The sequence below is a fragment of the Haemorhous mexicanus genome, chromosome 16 (assembly GCF_027477595.1).
Source record: "Haemorhous mexicanus isolate bHaeMex1 chromosome 16, bHaeMex1.pri, whole genome shotgun sequence".
In the NCBI taxonomy this organism is placed as follows: domain Eukaryota; kingdom Metazoa; phylum Chordata; class Aves; order Passeriformes; family Fringillidae; genus Haemorhous; species Haemorhous mexicanus.
In genome coordinates this window covers 16,891,261-16,910,330 of record NC_082356.1, presented here as the reverse complement: position 1 = coordinate 16,910,330, position 19,070 = coordinate 16,891,261, and the positions used below count along the sequence as shown (strand labels likewise).

General features: G+C 58.5%; 1 protein-coding gene and 2 non-coding genes across 3 annotated transcripts; all 3 read right to left on the bottom strand.

Moving 5' to 3' along the window:
* Positions 1–690: 690 nt before the first annotated feature.
* Positions 691–14,283, bottom strand: SLC27A5 (solute carrier family 27 member 5). Its single transcript, XM_059860800.1, has 10 exons — positions 13,464–14,283; positions 10,906–11,115; positions 9,227–9,385; positions 7,526–7,650; positions 7,240–7,434; positions 4,907–4,997; positions 4,592–4,790; positions 4,088–4,185; positions 3,529–3,659; positions 691–1,128 (listed from the first exon to the last, which is right to left on the bottom strand). Exons 1-10 carry the CDS (start codon positions 14,266–14,268, stop codon positions 952–954), a joined length of 2,190 nt encoding a protein of 729 aa, XP_059716783.1. The 5' UTR covers positions 14,269–14,283; the 3' UTR covers positions 691–951.
* Positions 14,284–15,810: 1,527 nt separating this feature from the next.
* Positions 15,811–15,882, bottom strand: TRNAQ-CUG (transfer RNA glutamine (anticodon CUG)). The gene has a single exon. It is a non-coding gene; the product is annotated as a tRNA-Gln (tRNA).
* Positions 15,883–16,056: 174 nt separating this feature from the next.
* Positions 16,057–16,129, bottom strand: TRNAK-UUU (transfer RNA lysine (anticodon UUU)). Its single transcript has one exon. It is a non-coding gene; the product is annotated as a tRNA-Lys (tRNA).
* Between the last annotated feature and the right edge of the window lie 2,941 nt (positions 16,130–19,070).

The window sequence follows — 19,070 nt, the reverse complement described above, 5'->3', positions numbered from 1 at the left end:
GGTGGAGCTCCAGGGGAAGGGGAGAGCGGGCTCCGAGCCGCGGAGGAGCTCCAAGGAGCGCCCGGAGGTGCGGCTGGTGGAGCTCCAGAGGGAGGGGAGAGGGGGCTGAGCTGCGGAGGAGCTCCAAGGAGAGCCCGTGGAGCTCCAGTGGGAGGGGAGAGCGGAGGAGCTCCAAGGAGCCGGTGGAGCTGCGGCTGGTGGAGCTCCAGGGGAAGGGGAGAGCGGAGGAGCTCCAAGGAGCCCGTGGAGCTCCACAGGGAGGGGATAGCGGAGGAGCTCCAAGGAGCGCCCGGAGCTGCTCAGAGATGGAGGAGGAGGAGGGCGCTGAGGGCTTGGAGGAGCTCCGAGGCTCGGAGGTGGCGCGGAGGTTTGGAAAGAAAAGATTTCGCCGTGCGGGTGCGGCTGGTGGAGCTCCGGAGGGAAGGGATTAACAATTAATTAACCTTTGCTAATTACTCCGGGGCCATCAGCGCCCTGGGGCCAGCGCGGAGCCCCCGGAGGAGCCGCTACAATCCCAAAAAACCTCCAAACCTGGGAATTAAGGGTTTCATTTCCGGGCTAAGGCCAACTCCAGAGTGCCTGATTAGCTCCTAATTAACCTCTGCTAATTACCGCGGGGCCATCAGCGTCCTGGGGCCGCCGCGGAGCCGCCGCAATCCCAAAGAAGACCCAAAACCTTTGGCAGCCAAAAATGGGAATGACGGGTTTAATTTCCAGCAACTCCAAGGTGCTCCAGACCTCCCCAAAGTGCTTAATTAGCCACTAATTAGCCGTTGCTAATGACCGCGGGGCCATCAGCGCCCTGGGGCCACCGAGGAGCGCCCAGAGGAGCCGCCACAATCCCAAAGAAAACTCAAAAATGGGAACGGAGGGTTTCATTTCCAGCAGCTCCGAGGGGCTCCCGACCTGCCCGAAGTGCTTAATTAGCCCCTAATGAGCCGCTGTGGCTAATTAGAGCAGCAGCCTCCCCTCCTGGATGTCGCGGAAGGCGGCGGCGCTCAGCGGGACGTAGGCTCGGCGCGCGGGGTCGCGCAGGAACAGCCGGTCCCGCACCTGGGTGGGGTCAAAGCCCTCCTGCACCAGGTGGGTCTTGCACTGCTTGAAGGTGCCCGTGACCTCCAGCGCCTCCTGGGGACAGGGACATTGGTGGCACCAGGTGACCCCCGGCGGCACCAGGTGACCCCCATTGGCACCAGGTGATCCCATTGGCACCAGGTGACCCCCATTGGCACCAGGTGATTCTTGGCACCAGGTGACCCCCGTTGGCACCAGGTGACCCCCGTTGGCACCAGGTGATTCTTGGCACCAGGTGACCCCCGTTGGCACCAGGTGACCCCCGTTGGCACCAGGTGATTCTTGTTGGCACCAGGTGACCACCATTGGCACCAGGTGACCCCCGTTGGCACCAGGTGATTCTTGGCACCAGGTGACCCCCGCTGGCACCAGGTGACCCCCGTTGGCACCAGGTGACCCCCGCTGGCACCAGGTGACCCCCGTTGGCACCAGGTGATTCTTGTTGGCACCAGGTGACCCCCGCTGGCACCAGGTGACCCCCGCTGGCACCAGGTGACCCCCGTTGGCACCAGGTGATTCTTATTGGCACCAGGTGACCCCCGTTGGCACCAGGTGACCATCATTGGCACCAGGTGACCCCCGCTGGCACCAGGTGACCCCCCCATTGGCACCAGGTGATTCTTGTTGGCACCAGGTGATCCCCATTGGCACCAGGTGACCATCATTGGCACCAGGTGACCCCCGCTGGCACCAGGTGACCCCTGGTGGCACCAGCTGATTCTCGTTGGCACCAGGTGACCCCATTGTCTCCAGGTGACCACCTTTGGCACCGGATGACCACCATTGGCACGAGGTGACCCCCATTGGCACCAGATGACCTCATTGGCACCAGGTGACCACCACTGGCACCAGGTGACCATCATTGGCTCCAGGTGACCTCATTGGCACCAGGTGACCCCCGTTGGCACCAGATGACCTCATTGGCACCAGGTGACCACCATTAGCACCAGGTGACCACCATTGGCACCAGGTGACCATCACTGGCTCCAGGTGATCCCATTGGCACCAGGTGACCCCTGGTGGCACCAGGTGATTCTCGTTGGCGCCAGGTGACCCCCGTTGGCACCAGGTGACCCCTGGTGGCACCAGGTGACCATCATTGGCTCCAGGTGACCCCATTGGCACCAGGTGACCCCTGGTGGCACCAGGTGATTCTTGTTGGCACCAGGTGACCCCATTGTCTCCAGGTGACCACCTTTGGCAGCAGGTTACCCCGCTGGCACCAGGTGACACTAGCTGGCACAGAGTGACTACCTTTGTCAGAAGGTGACCCCCGTTGGCACCAGGTGACCACCACTGGCACCAGGTGGTTCACTGGAGGAGCTCTGAGGTCCCCTCCAACCCAAACCACTCCATGACTCCACCTGGCCAGGATGGAACTGGAGGAGCTCTGAAGTTCTAAACTCCCCTCCAACCCAAACCCTCCCATGATTCCATGAGTTCCACCATTCCATGAGCTCCAAAGTCCCCTCCAATCCAAACCCTCCCATGTCTCCATCCTGCCATGATGGAACTGGATGAACTCTGAAGCCTTCTCCAACCCAAACCCTCCCATGATTCCACCCCGCCATGACCAGATCTGGAAGAGCTCTGAACACCCTTCCAATCCAAACCCTCCCATGACTCCACCTGGCCATGATGGAACTGGAAGAGCTCTGAAGCCTTCTCCAACCCAAGACTCCACCTGGCCAGGATGGAACTGGAGGAGCTCTGAAGTCCCCTCCAACCCAAACCCTCCCATGATTCCACCTGGCCATGGCCACAACTGGAGGAGCTCCAAAGTCCCCTCCAACCCAAACCCTTCCATGATTCCACCTGGCCAGGGTGGAACTGGAGGAGCTCCAAAGTCCCCTCCAACCCAAATCCTCCCATGATTCCACCCTGCCATGACCAGATCTGGATGAGTTCTGAAGTCCCCTCCAACCCAAACCCTCCCATGACTCCATGAGTTCCACCATTCCATGAGCTCCAAAGTCCCCTCCAACCCAAACCCTCCCATGACTCCCTCCTGCCAGGATGGAACTGGAAGAGCTCTAAAGCCTTCTCCAACCCATGACTCCACCTGGCCATGATGGAACTGGAGGAGCTTCAAAGTCCCCTCCAACCCAAACCATTCCATGACTCCATCCTGCCGTGATGGAACTGGATGAACTCTAAAGCCTTCTCCAACCCAAACCACTCCATGATTCCACCCCACCATGACCAGATCTGGATGAGTTCTGAAGACCCCTCCAACCCAAACCCTCCCATGATTCCATGAGTTCCACCATTCCATGAGCTCCAAAGTCCCCTCCAACCCAAACCCTCCCATGATTCCACCTGGCCATGACCAGATCTGGAGGAGCTCCAGTGCCTCTTCCATCCCAAACCCTCCCATGGCTCCACCCGGCCACGATTGGCCGTTGCAGTGCTGGGCCCTCCCCCCGCCAGGCCAGCCCCGCCCCCAGCGCTGACCTGGATGCGGATGAAGCGGGGGGCGGCGTAGGCGGGCAGCGTGTCCTGCGTGAAGGCGAAGAGTTTGTCCCCGTCGAAGGCGGCCCCGTCCTTGAGGCGCACGGCGGCCATGCCACAGCGGCCCTCGCACCCTGCCGACGTCACCTGGGCTCACCTGGGGTCACCTGGGGCGACCTCATCTCCTCGGGGCCTTCTTGGAGCCCCCTGGGCTACTGGGGGGGGGTGTTGGGTGGGTTTGTCCCAGTTTGGGATGGTGGTGGAGATGTTCTGGGGGTGCCCAGAACCATCCTGGGTGCCCATTTTGGGTGAAATCTCCCGGTTTCTGCCTCCTTCGTGGCCACACGGACCCAACCCGGCGCCCGACACTCGCTTTGGGCAACCAAGTCCCGTTTTCACCACTTTGGGCCATCCTTGGGCCGTTGTGTGGGGGATGTTTTGTGCTCAGAGCTCCTCCGGGTGCTAAAAAACCCCTTTGGAACCTTCCTGGTGGTGGCTCACACACCTGGGGACACCTCACCCACCTCAACCCCCCCCAGGTCCTCATTTTGGTGGGACTCACCCGGCACGGCCACGCCGTAGACGTTGACCTCCTGGATGAAGCTGACCAGGGCCAGCGTGGCCTCCACCTCCGTCGTGGCCACGTTCTCGCCCTTCCAGCTGGGGAGGAGAAGGGACGGGGCCGTCAGGGGCCTGGCTGGGATATTTTAGGGAAAATCCTCCTGCCAGGACCTTTCCTCCTGAGCAGCTCCTTCAGCCTCTCCACCTTTGGCTGCTGTGGAATGTGCTCTGGAGAATCGTTTACTGTGACATGGTTTTTGACTCGATGGCCAATCCCAGCCCCAGCCGGGTGAGCAGCCACCAGATTTGATCATGGCTCCTTCCCTTCTCCCTCTAGTGAAACCCTTCCTCCTGCTCTCCCTGTACAATTTCCATCTCTCATTTCCTTTTCGTACGATATCGACCATAAAATAATCCATCAGCCTATGAAAGGTGGATGAAGATCCTCCTCATCATCCCCTGCTCCTGGGGGACCCCAAGGGGGGACCCGGCCGCCCGCAGTTACCGGAAGGTGTCGCCGACGCGGTCCTGGAAGTAGATGAACCCCTCTGCGTCCATCATGAGGAGGTCGCCGCTGTTGAAGAAGGCGTCGCCCTTGGCCAAGACGTCCCTCAGGATCTTCTTCTGGGTCTTCTGCGCGTCGCCGGCGTAGCCGTGGAACGGCGTGTTCTTGGTGATCTTTATCACCAGCAGCCCCGTCTCACCTGAGCGAGGAAGAGGAAGGTTGGAGGCTGCCCAGCCCCCTTCCCGTGGCTTCTTCCAGGGGCTCCTGGTGGCCTCCGTGGAGAGGAGGTTTGGGCGCGTCGCCGGCCGCCCTCACCGGGTTTGGTGGGGACGCAGAGCCCGCGGTGGTCGCGCACGGGCTCGTCCAGCTCCACGTTGTACCTGACCAGCTCGAAGGGCGCGAAGAGCTGCAGGGCAGGGAGGAACCGCGGTAGGACAGGGAGGGGGACTTCCCTCCATGGAAAGTTCCAGAATTTCCCTCTCGTGGAAATGTCCAGAATTTCCTTCTTGTAGGAATTTCCTTCCCGTGGAAATGTCCAGGATTTCCTTCCCATGGAAATTTCCAGAATTTCCTTCCCATGGAAATTTCCAGAGTTTCCCTCCCATAGAAATATCCAGAATTCATTCCGTGGAAATGTCCAGAATTTCCTTCTTGTAGGAATTTCCTTCCCGTGGAAATTTCCAGAATTTCCCTCCCATAGAAATTTCCAGAATTCATTCCCGTGGAAATTTCCAGTTTCCCTCCCACAGAAATTTCCTTCCCATGGAAATTTCCAGAATTTCCCTCTCGTGGAAATTTCCAGAATTTCCCTCTCCCGTGGAAATTTCCAGAATTTCCCTCCCATAGAAATTTCCAGAATTCATTCCTGTGGAAATTTCCAGAGTTTCCCTCCCATGGAAATTTCCTTCCCATGGAAATTTCCAGAATATCCTTCCCATGGAAATTTCCAGAATTTCCTTCCCGTGGAAATTTCCAGAGTTTCCCTCCCATGGAAATTTCCTTCCCATGGAAATTTCCAGAATTTCCTTCCCATGGAAATTTCCTTCCCGTGGAAATTTCCAGAATTTCCCTCCCATGGAAATTTCCAGAATTCATTCTGTGGAAATTTCCAGAGTTTCCCTCCCGTGGAAATTTCCTTCCCATGGAAATTTCCAGAATTTCCTTCCCGTGGAATTTTCCTTCCCGTGGAAATTTCCAGAGTTTCCTTCCCATGGAAATTTCCAGAATTCATTCCCGTGGAATTTTTCTTCCTTTGGAAATTTCCAGAATTTCCCTCCCATAGAAATTTCCAGAATTAATTCCGTGGAAATTTCCAGAATTTCCTTCCCATGGAATTTTCCAGAATTTCCCTCTCGTGGAAATTTCCAGAATTTCCTTCCCGTGGAAATTTCCAGAGTTTCCTTCCCATAGAAATTTCCAGAATTCATTCCCATGGAAATTTCCAGACTTTCCCTCCCATGGAAATTTCCAGAATTTCCCTCTCGTGGAAATTTCCAGAATTTCCTTCCCGTGGAGAGTTCCAGAATTTGATTTCTGGGCCAATTTAATTCCCATGGAAATGTCCAGAATTTCCTTCCTGTGGAAAGTTCCAGAATTTCCTCCCCCTTCCGGGTGTGCCGTGCTGTGATTGGTCTGTTCCAACCCACGGGCACGCCCCCAATCCCAGCATTCTGCCTGTTAAAAACCATTTGCTTTTAATTGCCTTTAATTTAAATTTTTTTACTTGAAATCACCAAACTTAAATCTGATTTAAAGTTATTTAAATGAGTTATTTAAATATTTGATCCCATCCATTCTAAAGGCAATGAACTCATTGGTGGCACCTTCCAAATCCAGGAGCTGGGGGAAACCCCGTGGGGAAAAGGGGGAAAAATCCGATTTTTGAGCTTTTGCTCTTTTGCTCAAAAATCGGATTTTTGCAGCTTTTCCCCATCCCAGCTTTAGCTCCAAAATCTGATTTTTGCAAATTTTGTTCTGTCTCAATTTTGGTCCAAAATCTGATTTTTGAGCTTTTGGTCCCTTCAAGCTTTTCCTCAAAAATCTGATTTTTGAGCTTTTGCTCCGTCCCAACTTTTGGTCCAAAATCTGATTTTTGCAACTTTTGCTCTGTCCCAACTTTAGCTCCAAAATCGGATTTTTGCAGCTTTTGCTCCGTCCCAGTTTTGGTCCAAATCTGATTTTTGACCTTTTGCTCTGTCCCAACTTTTGGTCCAAAATCTGATTTTTGCAACTTTTGCTCTGTCCCAATTTTTGGTCCAAAATCTGATTTTTGAGCTTTTGCTCTGTCCCAACTTTTGGTCCAAATCTGATTTTTGAGCTTTAGCTCCACAGGTGGGTGCTGGCTGAGAGGTGGCACCAGAGGGCCCTGGAGATGACCAGGTCCCCGTGGACACCCCCAAACCTGCACGTCAGCACTGTTGGGTCAGCCTGGCCAACCGTTTGGAGGGGACTCATTTTGGGTGTGACAAGGCCCTTCTGGAGACTCTGCCGTGGTGCCAGCCCACCCTGATGGATGGTGTTGGCTTCCCTGGAGATGCCACCGTGTGCTCCACCGCCAAGAGCTCCATCCAAGACTCAACCAAGCCTTTCCTTGGCTGAAACCCAACCTGAGGGGCTACCTTGGTGTGCTCCAAAGAGGACGTGCTCACCTTGATGAAGGGGTTGGCCCTGCCCACGGCGCCCACCTTGCCGGTGTAGTTGATGAAGCCGGCGTTGCCCTCGGTGGCGCCGTAGAACTCCCAGACGGCCACGGGCCCGAAGCGCCGCAGGAACTCCCGCCACACCTCGGCCCGCAGGCCGTTGCCCAGCGCCATGCGCACGCCGTGCTCGCGGTCGTCGGCGCGCTGGGGGGTGACACGGGGACAGGGCCACCGTGGGGTGTGACGGGGGAGCTGGTGACACCTCGGGGGGGGTTTGGGGAGGGCGGGGCCTCACCTGGGGCGTGTGGCACAGGTAGCGCATGAGCTCGCCCACGTACTGGATGACGGAGACGTTGTAGCGCCGGCAGTCGGGCCAGAACTGGGAGGCCGAGAACTTGGAGCGCAGGACACAGGTGGCACCTGGGGACACGGCAGGGGACGGTGACAGAGCCCAGCTTCACTTTCCTCCTTGTCTCCATCCATCCATCCGTCCGTCCGTCCGTCCATCCATCCATCATCCATCCATCCATCCATCCATCCATCCATCATCCATCCATCCATCCATCCATCCATCATCCATCCATCCATCCATCCATCCATCCATCCATCCATCCCCCATCCATCCATCCATCATCCATCCATCCATCCATCCATCCATCCATCCATCATCCATCCATCCATCCATCCATCCATCCATCATCCATCCATCCATCCATCCATCCATCCATCCATCCCCCATCCATCCATCCATCATCCATCCATCCATCCATCCATCCATCCATCCATCATCCATCCATCCATCATCCATCCATCCATCCCCCATCCATCCATCATCCATTCATCCATCCATCCCCCATCCATCCATCCATCATCCATCCATCCATCCATCCATCATCCATCATCCATCCATCCATCCATCCATCCATCATCCATCCATCATCCATCCATCCATCCATCCATCCATCCATCCATCCATCCATCCATCATCCATCCATCCATCCATCCATCCCCCATCCATCCATCCATCCATCCATCATCCATCCATCCCCCATCCATCCATCCATCCATCCATCATCCATCATCCATCCATCCCCCATCCATCCATCCATCCATCCATCATCCATCCATCCATCCATCCATCCTTCCATCCATCCATCCATCCATCATCCATCATCCATCCATCATCCATCCATCCATCCCCCATCCATCCATCATCCATCCATCCATCCCTCCATCATCCATCCATCCATCCATCATCCATCCATCATCCATCCATCCATCCATCCATCCATCATCCATCCATCATCCATCCATCCATCCATCCATCCATCATCCATCCATCCATCCATCCATCCATCCATCCATCATCCATCCATCCATCCATCATCCATCCATCCATCATCCATCCATCATCCATCCATCCATCCATCCATCCATCATCCATCCATCATCCATCCATCCATCCATCCATCCATCCATCATCCATCCATCATCCATCCATCCATCCATCCATCCATCCCCCATCCATCCATCCATCCATCATCCATCCATCATCCATCCATCCATCCATCCATCCATCCCCCATCCATCCATCCATCCATCCATCATCCATCCATCATCCATCCATCCATCCCTCCATCCATCCATCCATCCATCCATCCATCCATCCATCCATCCATCCATCCCCCATCCATCATCCATCCATCCATCCATCCATCCATCATCCATCCATCCATCATCCATCCATCCCCCATCCATCCATCCATCATCCATCCATCCCCCATCCATCATCCATCCATCCATCATCCATCCATCCCCCATCCATCCCCCATCCATCCATCCATCCATCCATCATCATCCATCATCCATCCATCATCCATCCATCCATCCATCCATCCATCCATCCATCCATCCATCCATCCATCCATCCATCCCCCATCCATCCCTCCATCCCTCCACGCCGTCCGTCTGTCCGTCGCTCCCTCCGTGTCCGTACCCACGTCCAGGCACCCTCCCAGCCCCACCAGGAGCCCGGCCGAGTGGTAGAGCGGCAGCGTGGTGTAGACGACGTCGTGGGGCCGCAGCCCGCAGATGCGCGCCAGGCTGGCCACCATCATCATCTTCATCTCCGTGATCACCGCGGCCTTGGGCAGCCCTGCGGGGACAACGGCCTGGGTGGGACCTCGCGGCCTCCTGGGGGTCTTGGGGGGTCCTGGGGCTCCTGGGGGCTCCTGGGGGTCCTGGGGGTCCTGGGGCTCCTGGGGGTCCTGGGGCTCCTGGGGGCTCCTGGGGGCTCCTGGGGGTCCTGGGGGTCCTGGGGGTCCTGGGGCTCCTGGGGCTCCTGGGGGTACTGGGGCTCCTGGGGCTCCTGGGGGTCTGGGGGGTCCTGGGGGCTCCTGGGGGTCCTGGGGGCTCCTGGGGGTCCTGGGGGTCCTGGGGGTCCGGGGGGTCCTGGGGGGTTCTGGGGGTCCTGGGGGTCCTGGGGGTCCGGGGGGTCCTGGGGGGTTCTGGGGCTCCTGGGAGTCCTGGGAGTCCTGGGGCTCCTGGGGGTCCTTGGGGTTCTGGGGGTCCGGGGGGTCCTGGGGGTCCTGGGGGGTCCTGGGGGTCCTGGGGGCTTCTGGGGGTCCTGGGGCTCCTGGGGGTCCTGGAGGTCCCGGGGGGTCCTGGGGGGTCCGGGGGGTCCTGGGGGTCCTGGGGCTCCTGGGGCTCCTGGGACTCCTGGGGGGTCCTGGGGGTCCTGGGGGTCCTGGGAGGTTCTGGGGGTCCTGGGGCTCCTGGGGGTCCTAGAGGTCCCGGGGGATCCTGGGGGTCCTGGAGGGTCCTGGGGGGTCTTGGGGGTCCTGGGGGTCGTGGGGGGTCCTGGGTGTCCTGGGGCTTCCTGTGGCTCCTGGGGGTCCTGGAGGTCCTGGGGGCTCCTGGGGCTCCTGGGGGGTCTGGGGGGTCCTGGGGGTTGTGGGGGCTCCTGTGGACACAGCCAGGACACACCTGGCCCAGGTGAACCCCCCATGGTCAGGGCTGGATGAAGCCCCCCAGGACTCCTCCAACGCTTACCTGCCCACGTGTGGCCAGAGCCAGGACACACCTGGCCCAGGTGGGCCCACCACGGTCCAGGAAGCCCCCCAAGGTCCTCCAAGCTGCCCATGTGGACACAGCCAGGACACACCTGGCCCAGGTGGACCCACCACGGTCCAGGAAGCCCCCCAAGCCCCTCCAACCTGCCCATCTGGACACGGCCAGGACACACCTGGCCCAGGTGGACCTACCATGGTCAGGGTAGCAGAAAGACCCCCAAGACCCTTTCCAGCAATGCCGACTGACCCACATGGACACGGCCAGGACACACCTGGCCCAGGTGGACCCACCACAGTCCAGGAAGCCCCCCAAGCCCCTCCAACCTGCCCATCTGGACACAGCCAGGACACACCTGGCCCAGGTGGGCCCCCCATGGTCAGGGCTGGATGAAGCCCCCCAGGACTCCTCCAACGCTTACCTGCCCACGTGTGGCCAGAGCCAGGACACACCTGGCCCAGGTGGACCCACCATGGTCCAGGAAGCTCCCCAAGCCCCTCCAAGCTGCCCATGTGGGCACAGCCAGGACACACCTGGCCCAGGTGAACCCACGATGGTCCAGGAAGCCCCCCAAGGTGCCCACGCCCCCCCAAGCCGCGCACTCACCTGTGGTGCCCGAGGTGTAGATGTACATGGCCTTGGAGTTGGCGCCGACGCCGGCGCGGTGCCCGGCGGGCGGCGGCTCGGCAGGTGCGGCCTCGATGGCGGGCAGCAGCGCCTCCACACCTGCCGTGGGCGACGCCGCGCTCAGGTAGAACACGGAGACGCCATCGCGCCGCAGGTCGGGCAGGACCTCCTCCACGGCCTCGCGGAGCTCTGCGGGACACACGGACACGGGGCTGAGCCTGCACGGGCACCTGGGCAGGTGGGCACGGCTGGAGTCCCACATGGGCACCTGGGCAGGTGGGCACAGCTGGAGTCCCACATGGGCACCTGGGCAGGTGGGCACAGCCTGAATGGGTGGGGGTCCAAGAACCCCAGGTGGGCACCTCAAGGTAACCCCAAATGGGCACCTGGGCAGGTGGGCATGGCTGGAGTCCCAAATGGGCAGGTGGGCATGGCTGGAGCCCCAAATGGGCAGGTGGGCATGGCTGGAGCCCCAAATGGGCACCTGGGCAGGTGGGCACCCCGGGAATGAGGGATGGGGATCCAAGGGCCCCAGGTGGACCCCCCTGGTATCCCCAGATGGGCACCGGGTCAGGTGGGCACAGCTGGAATCCCAAATGGGCACCTGCCCAGGTGGGCACACCCAGAATGGGTGGGCAGGGCAAGGTTCCCAGGTGGGCACAGCTGGAATCCCAAACGGGCACCTGGTCAGGTGGGCACACCTGGAATCACGGGTGGGTCGAGGTTCTCAGGTGGGCACCCCAGCGTACCCCCAGGTGGGCACCTGCCCAGGTGGGCACCCCGGGAATGGGTGGATGGGTAAAGATTCTCAGGTGGGCACAGCTGGAATCCCAAATGGGCACCTGCTCAGGTGGGCACCAGACCCACCCAGGAGGGGCACCCAAGGGCCCCGGGCACCCAGCGGGTTCCCTGCGGGACCCTGGGGGGCACCCAGAGCACCCCAAAAGGGCTCCCTGACCCCCCAAAACCGAGGGGCACCCAGAGCACCCCAAAAGGGCTCCCTGACCCCACAGACACCCCAAAACCACCAGGGGCACCCAGAGCACCCCAAACCTGCCCAAAGAGCACCCAGAGCACCCCAAAAAAACCCACAAAAACCCGAGGGGCACCCAGAGCACCCCAAAGGGGGTCCTGTGACCCTCAGTCACCCCCCCAGACCCCCAGCACCCCAAAGGGGTCCTGTGACCCCCCGGACCCCCAGCACCCCAAGGGGGCTCCTGTGACCCCCCCAGACCCCCAGCACCCCAAAGGGGTCCTGTGACCCCCCCAGACCCCCAGCACCCCAAGGGGGTCCCAGCCAGCCAGGCCCCCTCAGGGATCCCAAACAGGGTCACCCCCAAGGGAGCCCCGGTCCTGTGGGAGCACCTGAGGGTGACACAGGGACAGGGACAGGGACAGGGACACACAGGGACACACACAGGGACAGGGACATACAGAGTGACAGTGACACACAGTGACACACACAGGGACACACACAGGGACAGGGATAGTGGCACTCACAGGCACAGTGACACACACAGGGACACATACAGAGATAGTGACACACACAGGGACAGGGACACACACAGGGACACACACAGAGATAGTGACATACAGGGACACACACAGGGACAGTGACACACACAGGGACAGTGACACTCAGGGACAGGGACACACACAGGGACAGGGACACTCCTGGGGACAGTGACACACGTGTAAATCCCCCCACCCTATGGTCACTCACTGGAATTGGCCAGCACCACAGTGGCCTTGGTGGCCACAAACCCCCCCCGAACACCACACTGTCCCCTCTCACCAGGGCTGGCACAGACCCTGGTGGCCTTGGTGGCCCTCTCGTCCCCAAACCTCCCAACACCACATTGTCCCCTCTCACCATGGTGGCTTTGGTGGCCACAAACCCCCCTGAACCCCCCGTTGTCCCCTCTCGCCAGGGCTGGCCAGCACCACAGTGACCCTGGTGGCCACAACTCCACTGAGTCCCCAAACCCCCTCAAATGCCACATTGTCCCCTCCAACCAGGGTGGCCTTGGTGGCCACACACCCACCAAGATCCCGAACAAACCCCCCAAACACTGCGCTGTCCCCTCTCACCAGGGCTGGCACACATGAGGGTGGCCTTGGTGGCAAGCACCACAGTGGCCTTGGTGGCCACAACCCCCTCACGTCCCCAAATCCCTCCAAACACCGCAGTGTCCCCTCTCACCAGGGCTGGCCAGCACCACGGTGGCCTTGGTGGCCCCAAACCCCTCCAAACCCTCTGTTGTCCCCTCTCACCAGGGCTGGCCAGCACCATGGTGACCCTGGTGGCCCCAACCCCCGCGTTGTCCCCTCTCACCAGGGCTGGCCAGCACCACGGTGACCCTGGTGGCCCCAAACCCCCCGTTGTCCCCTCTCACCAGGGCTGGCCAGCACCACAGTGACCCTGGTGGCCCCAAACCCCTCCAAACCCTCTGTTGTCCCCTCTCACCAGGGCTGGCCAGCACCACGGTGGCCTTGGTGGCCACAAACCCCCCGAACCCCGCGTTGTCCCCTCTCACCAGGGCTGGCCAGCACCACGGTGGCCTCGGCCGCCTCCAGCGCGTGCCGCAGCGCGCGGCCGCGGACGTTGCAGTTGAGACACGCCATGGGACAGCCCAGCTTGGCCAAGGCCAGCCACGTCCACAGGTAGGCCGGCTCGTTGGGCAGGAACACGGCCACCGTCCGGCCGCCGCGCAGCCCCGCGCGCCGCCGCAGCGCCCAGGCGGCGCGGTTGCTGCGGCGCTCCAGGTCCTCGAAGGTGAACACCTGGTCCTGGAAGAGCAGCAGCGGGTGGCGCGGCCGCAGCCGGACGTGCTGCCGGAACACGTCCAGCAGCGTGGTGGCCGGCCGGGCGGCCAGGCGCCGGCGGCAGCGCAGCGACGACCGCGCCATGGTGCCGAAGAAGGCCAGGTCCCGCCACAGGAAGGGCGCCGAGCGCGCCGCCACCAGAGGAACCAGCACCAGCAGCACGGCCAGCAGGGCCACCAGGGCCGGCAGCACCGCCATGGCCACCAGCGCGGCGGGGCCGCTGGCCAAGGTCCGCCGGGTGACCTTTGGGCCATGCCGGGGGCCGAGGTCGCTGCTCTTTGGTTCGTGCTCTCTGTTTGTTTTCCTTCCTCCTCCCCGGCTGCTCCCTTCCCTTTGGCCTCCCCGCCCCCGGGAGCGGCTCCGTGGGCACGGCTGCCACGGCCCGCTGGCTCTGCCTGCCTGCCTGCCTGCATGTCTGTCCGCACGGCCGGCTGTCCGGCTGTCCGGCTGTCCATCCTCTGCCAGCCCAGCTGTCCATCTGTCCGGCCTCTGTCCCTCTGTCCGGCCTCTGTCCATCTGTCCGGCCTCTGTCCATCTGTCCGGCCTCTGTCCCTCTGTCCAGCCTCTGTCCCTCTGTCCAGCCTCTGTCCCTCTGTCCGGCCTCTGTCCCTCTGTCCAGCCTCTGTCCATCTGTCCAGCCTCTGTCCGTCTGTCCAGCCTCTGTCCATCTGTCCGGCCTCTATCAGGCTGTCCGGCCTCTGCCAGTCCATCTGTCCAGCCTCTGTCCCTCTGTCCGGCCTCTGTCCATCTGTCCAGCCTCTGTCCATCTGTCCGGCCTCTGTCCATCTGTCCAGCCTCTGTCCACCTGTCCGGCCTCTGTCCATCTGTCCGGCCTCTGTCCGTCTGTCCGGCCTCTGTCCATCTGTCCAGCCTCTGTCCGTCTGTCCAGCCTCTGTCCCTCTGTCCAGCCTCTGTCCGTCTGTCCAGCCTCTGTCCATCTGTCCAGCCTCTGTCCATCTGTCCAGCCTCTGTCCCTCTGTCCAGCCTCTGTCCGTCTGTCCAGCCTCTGTCCCTCTGTCCAGCCTCTGTCCGTCTGTCCGGCCTCTGTCCGGCCATCCAGCATGGGCCATCATGGCTGTCCCTCTGTCCGGCCTCTGCCAGCCCAGCTGTCCGTCTGGGACACCTTGGGGACACCTCAGGGACACCCTGGGGACACTGCAAGAACGCCGCAAAGCAGGGACACCCCTGAAGCAGGGACACCTCGGGGTCACCCTGGGGACATCTCAGGGACACCCTGGGGACACCCCAAAGCAGGGACACCCTGGGGGCACCCCAAAGCAAGGACAGCCTGGGGACACCCTGGGGACACCCCAAAGCAGGGACAGCCTGGGGACACCTTGGGGACACCCCAAAGCAGGGACAGCTTGGGGACACCCCAAAGCAGGGACAGCCTGGGGACACCCTGGGGACACCCCAAAGCAGGGACAGCTCGGGGACACCTTGGGGACACCCCAAAGCAGGGACAGCCCAGGGACACCCTGGGGACACCCCAAAGCAGGGACAGCCCTGGGACATCCTGGGGACACCCCAAAGCAGGGACAGCCCGGGGACACCCTGGGGACACCCCAAAGCAAGGACAGCCCAGGGACACCCTGGGGACACCCCAAAGCAGGGACAGCCCGGGGACATCCTGGGGACACCCCAAAGCAGGGACAGCCCGGGGACACCTTGGGGACACCCCAAAGCAGAGACAGCCCTGGGACATCCTGGGGACACCCCAAAGCAGGGACAGCCCGGGGACACCTTGGGGACACCCCAAAGCAGGGACAGCCCTGGGACACCCTGGGGACACCCCAAAGCAGGGACACCCTGGGGGCACCCCAAAGCAAGGACAGCCTGGGGACACCCTGGGGACACCCCAAAGCAGGGACAGCCCTGGGACATCCTGGGGACACCCCAAAGCAGGGACACCCTGGGGACACCCCAAAGCAGAGACAGCCCGGGGACACCTTGGGGACTCCCCAAAGCAGGGACAGCCCGGGGACACCTTGGGGACACCACAAAGCAGGGACAGCCCGGGGACACCCCAGGGCGGGTGCCTCCCGCAAAAGAGGACGCAGGTCCCACCGAGATTCGAACTCGGATCGCTGGATTCAGAGTCCAGAGTGCTCACCATTACACCATGGGACCGCCCGGATCCCTCCGCGCCGCTCCCTCCGCCAGGAAAAAGAGACCGCGGGCCGCGCCGGCGGGAGGGGGCGGGGAGACCCCCGGGGTGGGCTGGGAAAAGAGGGAAAAGGGGAAAAAAGGGGAAAAAGGGGGGAAAAGGGAAAAAAATAGAAAAAAGAAGACGAAAAAGAGATTCGCCCGAACAGGGACTTGAACCCTGGACCCTCAGATTAAAAGTCTGATGCTCTACCGACTGAGCTATCCGGGCTCTGCCGGGGAGGGCCGCGGGGTGGGACCAAGGGGATTGGGGAAAAACCTCGGGGTTTTGGGAAAATCGAGAGGATTTGGGGAAAAACCCGCGGATCTGGGGAGAAACCTCGCGGTTTTGGGGAAAAGCCCGAGGATTTGGGGAAAAAACTCGCGGTTGTGGGGAAAAATCGAGCGGTTCTGGGGAAAAAAATAAGAGGGTTTAGGGAGAAACCCGAGGTTTGAGGGGGAAAAAAGGGGATTCTGAGGAAAAAAAGAGATTTTAGGGAGAAACACGAGGTTTCGGGGAGAAAAACTGAAGTTTTGGAGAAAACCCCGAGGTTTTCGGGAGAAAACCGAGGTTTTAATGAAAAACACGAGGTTTTGGGGGAAAATCCGCGATTTTAGGGAGAAACCATGTTTTTAGGGAATAATCCGATCTTTCAATGGGAAACCCCGAGGTTTTGGGGAAAAACCTGAGGTTTTTGGGGAGAAACCCGAGGTTTTGGGGAAAAACCCGAGGTTTTTGGGGAGAAACCCGAGGTTGGGGGGAAAGTCTAGCGGCTTTAGGGAGAAACACGAGGATTTGGGGAAAAACCCACGGTTTTGAGGAAAACCCGAGATTTTAGGGGAAAACCCCGAGGTTTTGGGAAATATCTAGCGGCTTTAGGGAGAAAGCCGAGGTTTGGGGAAAAACCCGAGGGTTTAGGGAGAAACCTGAGATTTTAGAGGAAAAAAACCGAGATTATAGGGGAAAACCCGAGATTTTAGGGAAAAAACCCGAGATTTTAGAGAAAAAACCCGAGATTTTAGAGAAAAAACCTGAGATTTTAGGGGAAAACCCGAGGTTTTAGGGAAAACCCCGAGGTTTTAGGGAAAACACCCAGGGTTTAGGGGAAAACCCGACATTTTAGGGAAAAACCCGAGGTTTTAGGGGAGTTTGTGGGGAAACCCGAGTTTTGGGGGAAAAATCTAGCGGTTTTAGGGGAAAATCCGAGATTTTAGGGAGAAACACGAGGTTTTCGGGAGAAACACGATTTTTTTTGAAAATCCCGATGTTTTGGGGAGAAACTCGAAGTTTTGGGGGATTTTAACTCGCCGAGGTTGGGGCAGGGAGGCGGCAGGGCTGCCCCAGACAGAGAACCGAATACAGAGTTGGAGATTTTTGGTCGAATTTAACGCCAGAAGCCCTCAGCTCTCCCCACAAACGCATTTCCGTGCAGGGGAATAGAGAAATAACTTGATTTGGGTTTTTCCCAAAAAAACCCCAAGAGCTGTGTGTTGCCTTCCTCCTCCCCGAGTGAGGGATTTCCAGGATTTACCCCAAAATAATTTTTTTACTATTACTATTACAATTATTATTAATAATAATAATAACAATAATTATTATAATAGTTACAATTATAAGAATAAATTTATATAATAAAATTAAAATATAATATATCATAATATAGCAATAAAATTTATAAATCTACTATAATTATTATTATTATTATTATTATTATTATTATTATTATTATTATTATTATATCCCCCACAAGGACCACTGGAGGACAGGCCCTTGCCAGAGGCCGCTCAGCACAGACTGCTCACATTTCCCAACATTTTCACCCTCTTATTTCCCATTTTTTCCCTCACGTTTCCCATTTTTTACCTCACAGTTTCCACCTTCTTCCCCCCTCACATTTCCCAGCATTTTCTCCCCTCATGTTTCCCAACATTTTCTCCCCCTTCATGTTTTCTGCCATTTTCACCCTCTTATTTCCCATTTTTCACCTCACATTTCTCTCCCTTTTCCCCCTTCACATTTCCCAACATTTTTTAACTTCGTGCTTCCTGCCATTTTCACCCTCAGGTTTACCATTTTTTACCTCATGTTTCCCACCCTTTTCCCCCCTCACATTTCCTCACATTTTCCCCCTCACATTTCCCAAAAGTCTCCCTCCACATTTCCTGCCATTTTCCCTCTCTTACTTCCCATTTTTTACCTCACATTTTCCACCCTTTTTCACCCTCACATTTCCCAACATTTTCTCCCCTCAGGCTTCCCTCCATTTTCACCCACTTATTTCTCATTTTTTACCTCACGTTTCCCACCCTTTTCCCCCCTCATATTTCCGGACATTTTCACCCTCCTGTTTCCTGACATTTTCTGCCCTCACGCTTCCCACCATTTTCACCCTCTTATTTCCCATTTTTTGCCTCACGTTTTCCACCCTCTTTCTCCCTCTTTTTCCCCATTTTCTTACCTTATATTTTCTGTCCTTTTCCTTCATGCGTCACCCCCTGCTCCCCTCACATTTTCCCGCTCTTTTCTCCCCTCACGTTTTCCCGCCCTTTTCTCCCCTCACGTTTTCCCGCCCTTTTCCCCCTTCACGTTTTCCCGCCCTTTTCTCCCCTCACGTTCCCCACTCTTTCTCCTCTTACATTTTCCACCCTTTTCCCCCTTATCTTTCCCATTTTTTACCTCACCTTTTCTGCCCTTATCCCCTCACATTTCCCTCCATTTTGTCCCCTCACATTTCCCTCCATTTTCTCCCCTCACATTTCCCTCCATTTTCTCCCCTCACATGTCCCTCCATTTTGTCCCCTCACATTTCCCTCCATTTTCTCCCCTCACTTCCCCTCCATTTTCTCCCCTCACATTTCCCTCCATTTTCTCCCCTCCCATTTCCCCCCTTTTTCTCCACTCACATTTCCCTCCATGTTCTCCCCTCACATTTCCCTCCATTTTCTCCCCTCACTTCCCCTCCATTTTCTCCCCTCACATTTCCCCCCATTTTCCCCCTCCCATTTCCCCCCATTTTCTCCCCTCACATTTCCCCCCATTTTCTCCCCTCCCATTTCCCCCCATTTCCCCCCTCACATTTCCCTCCATTTTGTCTCCTCACATTTCCCCCCATTTCCCCCCTCACATTTCCCCCCATTTTCTCCCCTCACATTTCCCTCCATTTTCTCCCCTC